The following is an 11,925-nucleotide window of genomic DNA, read 5'->3' on the forward strand; positions in this document are numbered from 1 at the left end:
TTTTATTCCGACACTAATCGCATGAATTGCATCTGATACAACTGGACTAAATCCAGAAAAATCAAACAAAAGTAGCACATACTCAGTAATGTCTTCGGCATGTGTTGAGCAGCAGACTGAAATCATTGACCTCTCCCCTCTCCTCACGCAGGGCTCTTTGCGTGTCTGTGTGTTCCTCTGGTCTAATGCTCCGGGATGTTGTGTTTCCAGTGTTTAATCAAGGCTGTGTTTGTTTAGAATGACAGGCGTCCTGTTTGTATGGATTGTATGTTGTTGTGGTGAGATAATTCAAGATTACAGAGAGATTTACTATGATAAATACTGTTGCAGGTAATGAAGCCATTATAAAGGACTCATTTCATTATGTGCAATGCATTCATCAACCATTTACCTACCTTGTATGTTACTGTAAGTATGAAAAATTATCAAACAAATATATTATTTAATATATGGAAAATGCATGTTTAATAATAACAGTAAACAACATTAAGTCCCTCTCTTTCTTTCTTTCTTTCTTTCTTTCTTTCTTTCTTTCTTTCTTTCTTTTGCTAAACAAAATCAAACAGATCAGGATTTTAAACGATATTTTTCACAAAACCCAATTTGCTAAAAAATACATACCTTATAATGTGAATAAAATATTATTAATCAAATGCAAAATTTCATCTGACCTCTTAAGGTTGACAATCAACATTTTTTGAAGATTAAGAGCGTCAGTATGACTTTCAGACCTTATTTTGTATAGAGAAAGTGCTGCTGTATTCTGAATATTCTGAACAAATAAAAATGGTTTGTGCCATCAATATTTTTTAGTAACTATCAACATATCAATAGTTAATATGAAGCTTCTTAAAAAAGGTTTTATTTATTTTTAATTGACAGTTCCCTTGTCCACTGTTTTTACTTAGACCAGTGCAATGAATTGTGGGCTTACCTATGCCATGAAATTTTTTTTTGATTGGACTTTAATGTTAGGTCAAATTTTTCCATGTAATATGTTGCATTGCACCAGGGAGCATGGCAAAAAAAATCTGTTCAACCCATGATTTAAAATTGATAAATATAATTTTACTTTTTTTTTAATTATAGAAAGCTGCATTTAGACAGACAGTGCCAGGTTAACCAGCAAAAGCTTTACAATTTGGTACATACAGCCTTTCATCATCTCTTTCGCACACACTTTTCTCTCAAATACATTCACAAAACTAGTAATCATCACAGAGGATCAAGGGGAAATCCATGTTCACAAACCCTTCGGTAACGTGTGAAGAGCAGCTATGTGTGTTTGAGGTGATTGGGGCTGGAGATGTGCCAGGACTCATGGGATGCAGCTCATGATTTATGTGTGATGTAAAGCTACTCGGGGCTGGAATGATTTGCTTGCTTTGATTGGCTGCAGCTGGGAAATCCAGCCAGCTGAAACGTATTGATACCCAAGTACAATCCAAGAGCTCTCTCACCCTGTTGCTCTATGGTTCACATTTTCTGCACATGTCAGAACTGTGAATGTGGGAATTATTCAGTTTTCAATAAACAGCTGTATGTGATGAGTCTGCATTTCCGTGACACATGGTTGTGGGTATTTGCAAATGTAAACAAGATGCAATAAAAGCACAGCAAGATGAAAACAATACAAAAACATTGATTACAATCACGTGCTCTAAATTTTAATGAGCTCCTCTGTGCTACTTTGTGTTTGGTGCTCTGCATTGATTAACTACTTCAGGATTTATGTAAGCAAGGAAACAAGAAGACCAAAGCCATAATTTACAAGATAAAACCAACAGCCTTATTTGCATAAAATCCCCAAAACACACACACACACACACACACACACGCACACGCACAGACACACTGCATAATTCATGAAGATTGTATTCTCCTCTTTTTTTAAGGGTCTTATTCATATGTCCAAATCGCTAAAACTTGCACAAGACTGTGTTGTATACAGCCTGACAAATCTGATTTCTAAACTTCTTTCAGTCAATGTAAAAAGTACACTTTAATTTACTTTTAAAAAGTGTGCTTTGTACAGAAATAAAACATTTAAAACATTTACTTAAGTGTGAACTGAATGCAATGTTTGAATGTAATGTTAATTGCAATTAAATGGAAATGTATTGCTGTTTAAATTTATATTAAATGCAATTAGTTGAACTTTAGAATGTATTTTAATCCACTTAAGCAGGAGTTAAGTACATCTTTATATATAATTTCATAAATTTCATACATTTTACAGATTAAAGTGTGCATTACTTACTGTACAAGCATTTATGGTAAATTAAAATATACTTTAATGCCATTTCTATCATTCCTTTAAATATATTTGTAATTAAATATTTCTAAGGATGCAAATTAGTTGTAGTTTAGTTAATTTAAAATGTATAAACTTTGAATGTAATATAAACATGATAGTGTGCCTCTCTTTAAGTATGTTTAAGTGATCTTTTCAATATAGTGATAATCAATATTATATTATCTGCAAGTACAGTTTTTAAAAAATATATTAAGTACATTACAAGTGGACATTCATTACAATCAAGTGCCTCGCTTAAGTTTCACTTCAGAAGGGATCAAAAGAAGCAGAAAAAATGTTTATATTAGTTCCTGTTCATTCGTAGTGCAATGCATTGTGGGACACAAAATTCCATGCAGTGTCCTCTGTTTTATACCGCAGATTTTGGCAATGCAGTAGATCATCCAGATATTCCAAGCACACAGAAAATGTGCTTACTCCACACCAGGGCCATCATCTGGGGGAAAACAACTGGAAATATTAGCCTACAGAAGACTCAGTGTTGAGGGGGGCCCACTAAGGTCTTCTATGCTGTAGTCGACTCATAGGGACTCTGGAAGATGTTTTGTCTCAGGCCCTGTTTACACCTGGTATTAAGATACATTTTGGTCAAAACGGATCACAAGTAGAGGAGGGAGACTCATTCCCATTTACACCTGCTGTTAAACCTGTTCTTTTGTCCGCTTTCAACCACTTTCTGAGGGAAGACATGCAGCAGCTTTAATTTCTGATCTGATAGCCTCAAAACTAAGCTGAGCATTGTGGGTTTGTGTTAGAATCAGGACTGGAAATAGAACATTGAGCTTTTTATAATTTTTCTCCTTCAAATTAAACTTATGCTTTCAGTCGGCAAAGTTTATCTGGCTAGAGTTCAGCAACACGTCTGGTAATGTTAAAGAATTAGGTCAGTAGGCAGAGAGACGGCAGTCTTTAGTGGCTGGTTGAATGCATTTTACCACATGAGCATCTACTCTAAGAAAGCTATCCGGTCAAATGCATTTTAACCAGACTGTCAGTCCAAGTCCGATTTGGTGCATATCCGATTGTAATCTGATCATAATTATTAAGTCTTAACGGCATAAAAACATTAAATATAATACACAAATCGGATCTGAACAGTTGCGATACACAGTGTGGACATTCAATCATTTACATCAGATTCCTAACGGATACATAAATAATCAGATTTGGACTGACAGCCTGAACAAGGCTTTTCAACCCTGGAACTGGTCAAAAGTGGACAAACTTAAAATGTTTCAGACCACATTTACACCTGTATTTTAGCTTTGAGTGACAAAAAACATCTTAATACCAGGTATAAACAGGGCCTAAATGATTAGTCTTGCTGGACATGATAAGCACAAGTGGGAAATTATACTACACCATCTACGTTTGCATCCACCAAAATAATTGGTTTATAATCAGACTGATGGCTTAATAAATCCAACTGAAAATTTGTATGAATTGGAAGGTGTGATGTGGACCCTAAATAATCCAATCATCAGCAAAAAATTAGGCACGTAAATGCTTTCAATCTGACTGTTTACTCAATCAGATTAAAAAAAATCTTAGGCATGTAACTTCACTTTCAGAATTGTATTGGATAAGATTCAATCATTAATGCTTGTAAACTTATTTACTGAGATCAAGCCACACAAAACATTCAACAGGGTTGCAGACTGTCAGTGTAGACAGCTTAGTTGATATCATAAACTCTCGAGTTTTGTCAGAATGTTGCTAGTGATATTATTTTGCAAAAGAGTTCTCTGATCGTGTGAGCAGGTTTTTAAACAGCAGTGCTGAGCTTCAGGGCTTCAGTCTTGCCAGTCCAGGCCTTCATTAACCTAAACCTCTGAATCCTCATTATGAAGGAACAGAGCCGAGAGGCCGCAATACGCTCATTCTGAAAATGGTGTTTCTGTTGTCCTGCCATGGGGCACGACTAATGGCTAATGTTGATGCCATCCCTCCAAATGGACTGGGAACGACCGCCAAGGACCACATCAAAATGCAGTGTGATCCAGAATATATGCGTGGTCCGGAGTTGCTTTTTTTCTCTGTATTGGCAGAAGTACTCTAAATCAACTTCTTGCCTAAGTCCTCATCATGTTATTTATAGATTAGAATAGATGGTTTGATCGTGTTGATTTAGTCCTCAGGCAGCTCTTGGTTTGTTCTCATCACACACTGTTGTTTCATTTAATCTGAAAGCTGCATGGGATCAATGGAGCGGAGAAATCTAGAGTGTATCAATAACAGGAAACAGAAGAGAAGAGAATAATGAAGCGTTTCAGGAGCCTGCGGGCTGCAGACTTACTGAAAGAGAAACAGTCGTTAGGACGAGGCCCACCACTGCGAGAGAGAGTGTGTGTATTAGGAGTGGGTGTCCATAGTCGCTCTGTTGTTGTTCTACGGCCGTGTTTACAGCTGTTATTGAGATGCGTTTTCAGTGATCCGAGCACAAGTGGTCAGCCGAGACGCATTACCGTTTACACCTAGTTTTAACGTGCATTTCAAATGCATCTCCTGTTACCACTTGCTTGGATTTCGTTTTATTTCGTCACACTCTACACCATTTTCTCAGGAGTGAAAGAGGGCAAATTGAAAGTATATGGTAACGTGATTTCAATTGTAATCAGTGTGTTTTGATACAATATAGTGAAGTTGGAATCAGTTGTTTTAGTAGTTGGAATCAGTTGTTTCGCGAGTAGATGGTCTTTTGCGGCTGTTTGAATCCAAGCAATCAAGTCTAATGCGTTTTTGACTACCTCTGAAAATGGCTAAAAGTGGACAAACACATTTTCATGAATGTATCAGCAAAATCTCACTTTAAGACCAATTGTAAACAAGGCATTACATGCATATGTATATACTGTGCATTGTTGTGTGTTTGAACTGTAAGCATTTTAATGTCACATGGTATATTTTCATTATGATATAAAAGACAGGGGTTATCAACTCTGGGCGTCGAGGTCCACTTTCCTGCAGCGTTTAGCTCCAACCTTGATCCAACCTGTTTTAACTTTCTAGTCATTCTGAAGACTTTGGCTGTATCCAAAATCGCCCCCTGTACCCTCAAATAGGGCACTATTTGAGGGGACAGCCATTTTAGTGGTGTCCGAAACCATAGTGGACATTCTGGAGTGCACTCATTCAATCCCACAATGCACCGCAAAAACGAGTGTACAACTGGTGCACGCTCAATGGCTAGACAATCCCCATAATGTACACTCAAAAAAATGAAACACGGCATTTGTTGGTCCAAAGAATGTAATTATGTTTAATTTAATTAATTCAATTTCGTTTGTGCATTAAAATTAAAAGAGTTGTGTTGAGAGAATTAAAAGAAGTAATTCTTCAAATTTACACAGCTCAGTTAATTAAAATGAATGCAACAGAGTTGTGTTGCTTCTGCAGTACCGCATATCGGTCAGTAGGTGGAGTAAAATCTGCACATGCGCAGTTGGAAAATACCACAAGAAGGAACGAAGCACATAACGATCACTCTTCAGCTCATTTAGATCGGCGCCATTTTATGAGAATCAAACACGGAGAATTACACTTCAAAACGTCAACGTGTTTTCCTCTATGTGAACAGACAGGTGAGATTTTCACTTTTTATGCATTTATATTGAGACTATGACAACATTTGAATCATTACTCACTTGTAATACTGTGTTGTGTATAGTATTGTCACGAAGTTGCCATATGCCTCGTGTTTTCTTTCACATTATAGTTAGATACATTTTTGTTTTATGCATTTATGTGAAATTTTATACTTGTTGAACTTTTATATACATTACATCACCCAAAATAAATGTAAATGACATTAAATTGCTAGTAAGGAATGGTTACTCCATTTTAATCAATTGTTTTGTGCTTGTACAGCAGTTATCCCCTTCTAATGTCAGTTTTAATAATTAATAATAATAATTAATAATCTTAAAAGGTGGTGTTGTTGGCACATTGTTATTTAATATCTCGCATAACACATTTTAACTTAAGTTTAGTAGTTTGCAGCTGTTCATATTTTGTTATTATTCTTTGGTGACTCCCATTCTTTTTCTCCCTTACAGAGTTTTGAAACTTGAAGGCCTGTAGAGTCCTGTATGTGGCTGTGCAGAGATTGTGGATCGTCTCAGGCCTCCAGATCATAGCTTTTAAAGCACTTCAGGTTGGTACATGGACATTATGGCCGTAAACACAAATATCCATGTGCATATTCTAACTGTCCATGCACTTTTAAAACCTGGAATGCACTGCGGTCCCACTTATCCAGATCACATGGCAGTGAGCAGCTACCTCAAAATTCTAGTTAAACTACACTGATAAATTGTCATGTTTGTGCTGTTACTGACATTCCTTCAGTAAATGATTATTTTCTCCATATAAATAATCACTTGCGCAGTCATGAGACAGTTAGTTGTATGTTTAAGGGCTGCTCATTTAAAACAAACGTGTATGGTACATTCAAATCACACAAGAGCCGAAAGCATTATCAGTTTTCAGTAACAGATTTTAAAGAAGGAATCGTGAAAACACAAGAGGTTAGTGAAACATCTAATGACCCTACTTCAAATGAAGAAACTGAAACATCTTTGTTAGAAGACGATTCCTCTTCTACTGATACAGAAGAGATTTCAGAGAACCTGCCAAAGTTGGTAGAGCTTAAATTTGCTTCCTTGCTGTTAAAACTGGAAAATCACTACCATGTTCCAGGCTCAGCTGTAGATGAGTTGTGTGGGGACTTGCATTATTTGCTGAGTGATGCTTCTCTCTCTTTGTCTCACAGAATCATGCTCTGAGCTAAACATCAATTCCCATAAGCGAAAAGGATCCATTGGAAGTCCTAACCAAGTGAAGAAACCGAGAAAAGCTGAGGTAAATTACTGTCCAGATTACCCAATGGGTGAAACAAAAGAAACTCTTGAAAATCAAAGGATTACACTACTATCGGAGGTGACTAAAAGAAACAACGAGCAGGTTATCAAGGGGCTGATGGACAGAACATTTGCTCTACGGAGGCACGAGGTGGTAGAACACTCCCCTTTCATTGCTGAATTCAAGAACAGATGGCCAGCACTCTTTACTGAGCGAGAGGTATGTCTTTAATGTCATGTCAGCTGATTAATTGCTTGGATGTTATTATAATTCTAAACTATGATTTGAAGTACTTTAGATGTAATTCAGGTTTGTTCATTTATAGTAAATGTATATTATCTGTGAGTGCTGGTAAAGGAAGTGTATAATGATGTCCTGTCAAAAGTTGATCAGCGCCCTGATTTGTCTCTCTCTCTCTTTTGTTTTGTTTGAAAATTGTACCAGGTATCTGCGGAATTCAGCAGGATTACAACAATTCCCTTGGTGTCCAAATTCATGGGTCAGCTTGATCATTTCTCCTCTCAGCTCCTCAAAAATTTCAAAAAGAAAGGAGTAGCTGCACAGAAGATCACAGACATCCTCTCAGTTTTGGAACAGGTATGTTCTATAAATTCATCATCAATTCTCCTAATTCATGATAGGCCAAACTAATATTTTATCCAAATATAAATATTTTGTTATTTTTAACTCATCATTCAATCTTTTTTTATACTAAAATTATGGATTAAAAGTTAAAGGTGAATTTTCATTCCTGAAGCTCCAAATATCATGATTTTTTTCCTTTTGAAGCATCACTTTCTGCCTCTGTTATACATTAATAGTTATTTTTGCAACTACAATTAGAACAGCTCAGATGTTCAAGATAATTGTGTATCCCATGCAGTGCTTCTGATTTGGGACCACTTGACGTTCGTAAAATAAAGCAGTGGGATAATTTGTGTAGTGCTACTTATATTTAAGATGTACAGCAAAAAGTACTAATTCTCATTTCATTTTGATTAGAGCATCACCATTGAAAAAAAGCGTGAATGCATCCTGAAAGCCTTAGTGGTCTACCTAAATGAAGATCCTTCAAACCTAGTGAAGGAGTACATGGTAAGCTATTTACAGTTGTTTTTTTTTTTTTTTTTTTTTTTTTTTTTTTTTTAAAGAAACTTTTCATATTTTTCTCTAAAACCAGTTCCTATTTTTACCTATTTTTATTGGTAATTGTTTTATTTTGTACTTAATATTTGTACTTGTCTTTTTAGGACACTGAACATGATGAAGCCCAAATTTTGATGAGCAAAACCACTCTCGGAGTCTATGCCATCAAACATGAAGGGGCAGATGTTGCAGACCCATACGAAGATGTTGGTGTCATCATCGAAGGCATCCAAGTACTTGAAAACTTGGACAATGTAGCTAATGCTTGTTCCATGATGGTTGGTCTAATCTATGCATTAAACTTGGCTTACCCCCAGGATCTGAGATATACTTTTGAAATGTTTCAAAAGATTTTCATGGAACTCGATGCCACCAAGCTGTCAAACAAAGTCCAGGTCTTAAAAAATAAACTCCTTTCATAGGCACTGTAACTTGAAACGAGGGTTAAGAGGCAGGACCTGTTTTGTCCATAATGTTGCACTGGCTGTTGTAGCACCTTTTTTTCACTGCTAACCAGGTGATATCTTTAATAATATTTATTTCATCTTTACTTTTGATTTCAGATGTTAATCTTCAATTGATTAACTGCAATGTTGTTTACTGCTTTTTTTTTCCAAGTTTCAAGAAGGTATAGTTTACTAAAGAAGACTATTTTTTCCCCAAGTATATTTTTGAAAATCATTTAATTTAAAGACAGTATTCTTGTATTTTACTTTTTATTGGTGATATTATTTTTGTTACATCTTGTAATGAGTAAAGATTTTTTTTTTTTGAAAAGTGAAGACAGTATTTAGATTTTGTAAACGTTCTTGTCTGAAAAAATGTAAAACATTGTAAAAAATATTATTTTGCTTTCAAATGTCAATCATCCTTTGAATAACAGGTGTTTTTAGCTGATTTCTCAAGAAGGTGTACTTTATACCATTAAAGAAGGCTGATAATTTTTTCCAAGTATAAAAAGCATTTTTGTCAATCCTTTCGTTTAAAGGCTGCATGCTTTTATTTTACTTTATACTTTTATTAGTATTATAATAGTATTTTAAGACAGCATGTAGATTTTGAAAAACATTTTATTGTTGGAAAAACAATAGAAAGTGTTAATTGTAAAACATTGTAAAAATGTTATTTAATAAACAATGAATCTGAAACCTTATTCCTATCTCATTTTTAACATAACAATATTAATTTTAGAGTAATTGAACTTAATTAACTAAACAGATTAATACAAAATAACAAATGTTACATTGATTGAACTAAACAAAATTACATTAACTTTATGTAATTAACTTAAGTTCACTGAAATAAATATTCTTTATTAAAGGCAACTTAACTCAGTTACGTGGAACCTGTTGACATAAAAAAGTTAAGTAATGCCAATGTATCATTTTTTTGAGTGTACTGTGAGAGTCGCGCGCTGAATGAATTCCCGCGTTTCGCCAGAAGATGGCGCCTGCAGATGAATCATCCACCCATTCATTTTATAAAGCGCTTGTCCATGATGTGGTACATTGTAATACAACACAGGTATAAATTCATTGTAAATTGATTATTAAATTGTTTAACCAGTGTCTATACATAATTTCCATGACAGAGTTCACTTCTTCAAGTGAACTGTATTAGTGGCCTAATGTAGGGAATAGTGAATGAGGGTACAGGGGCGATTTCAGATATAGCCTTTGATTAACTTGTCCAGGTGTGTTTGATTAGAGTTGGAGCTAATGCAGTATTCAATTTACCTCACAAGTCAGAGTTGGGAATGACCTGTTCCAGTATACAAGTTAGAAAAACCAAGATGGTTGTGTCCATTGTAAGCAATACCTGTCGATTAAAACATAAACATCTTTATTTTGCACAGATAATGCTTAAGGATCATGTCCACAGATAGAGGTTGGATAGTACTTTGTGCACCACTGAGTTTATTCAGACACAAACAAACAGAAGTGCTAACAAACAATATATTAGGCTACTACTTTTTGGTTTACTTTATCTGTTGATGCACTTAGAAGCCATTTTGGATTCTGAAGTCAGGGTTGCTTAGAGTTTCCGAATTGGATTTCTGACTTGAGGTGGTGTTCCAGTTAAAAGTTCTTACTGAGAACTCTGAATTTCCAACGTCTAACTTCTTTCAAAAACATTAAATCTTAACAAAACCCAAACAATTGTGTACCTTCATAGCTATTTTTTGTTGTTTCCATATATGTCTTATGTTGTTTTATTGCCATTTTTATTAACATCTTATTTGATTAGTTACTAAAAGCAATGACCCAACTGCGAGTGTGGACCCACCAAATGCTCATGTGCAGACATCAAATTCAGATGCTCACATGAATGCAACTAGAAAATGTGTGCTGCAGCCACAGTCAGTGCAGACTCTTCTGAATAAGAAGAGAAAATGTAAACTGAAATATACTTCTGCTTTAGTATGAGCAATAATAATAGTGGCGTCTGCCTTAGCAAATACCACTAATGACAATTTTACTCTCCCATACAAACTCCCTCAAAGTGCCTTGCTTTTGTCTGTAACACTGAGTTTAAAGGCCATCTATCAGTACTCACTCAGTGAGCATGTGTGTGTAAATGTGACAGATTACAGTCACTCACATGAAAGGAAATTAGCCTGTCCTTATGAGGAGCAAATGAGGAAGACCAGGACACACACATCAAAGCACACCACAGGATCAAATCAGCTAAATGGACTTCATCTGTATGGAGCTAAAAGAGGCTCTCTGTCTGAATCAATTTGATCTTTTTCAATTTTGTTGTCCTGCTAGTTACAAGTAACACACTGATCACTTTTATCCAAAGCAACAATTGTGGATGATAGCAATCATATTTTTATCAGCAATATAGTTTTCAGGGTAAATCAGAGCCCAAAAGGAAATGTTTCTTGGATGGTGCTGTACAGCAAAAGATCATCCTTCAAATAACAAGTAATTAAATAAGAATAAACAATAATACCATGTAAAGCATCTCACTTATAAAATCACTTATTCATCGCACAATAAAAATCATAAAAATAAAACATACACGGTGACACAAATAAACACTAGAATAAAAATAATATCTCATAAAAACTATTATACAGTACTGGTTTTAATGAAGTCTCTCTCTCAGGCACACACACACACACACACACACAAATTTATGGCTATTTCTCCAGTACATTTAGCACTGTATGAGCATTTAATTATATCAATTACTTTGAAAAGTTTACTTTGATTTTCTTAGGCTTAGTTTATTTTGCTGTGTTCCGTGATGAAGAGATTTAAATCCCACACATGTCATTAATAAGAAAATCATACAACAGCCACAGGCATTTAAAACATGTAGAGTTTATATGTACTGCTGGGATTTTTCTGAAGCCTCTCTCAGTGAGTATAAAAGCAGCCTGTGGCGGTGGAGGTAGATATTTGTGTGAGCTCATAATTAAACCTGCTTTTACTGTTGTGTTAAATTTGCTTATAAGCGAATTATACAGTAATTAGAACTCTAGATTCATGAATCATCAAGGTTGGAAACAGTCCTCAGAGCATTCCTGCATCTGCTTCCCTTCTTTACTCTGAATATGTGAGGTGCTTTACTATTAAATTATTTAGTGGGAA

At 35.3% G+C, this 11,925-nt stretch overlaps 1 protein-coding gene across 1 annotated transcript; it reads left to right on the forward strand.

The window, feature by feature from the left end:
* Window positions 1-5,768: 5,768 nt before the first annotated feature.
* On the forward strand, window positions 5,769-9,462 carry LOC306876453 (uncharacterized protein). The gene is made up of 5 exons (XM_079427623.1): window positions 5,769-5,898; window positions 6,373-7,396; window positions 7,622-7,774; window positions 8,180-8,272; window positions 8,428-9,462. Exons 2-5 carry the CDS (start codon window positions 7,064-7,066, stop codon window positions 8,743-8,745), a joined length of 897 nt encoding a protein of 298 aa, XP_079283749.1. The 5' UTR covers window positions 5,769-5,898; window positions 6,373-7,063; the 3' UTR covers window positions 8,746-9,462.
* The last annotated feature ends 2,463 nt before the right edge of the window (window positions 9,463-11,925 follow it).

The sequence above is a fragment of the Barbus barbus genome (genome assembly GCF_936440315.1).
Source record: "Barbus barbus genome assembly, chromosome: 10".
Taxonomy (NCBI): domain Eukaryota; kingdom Metazoa; phylum Chordata; class Actinopteri; order Cypriniformes; family Cyprinidae; genus Barbus; species Barbus barbus.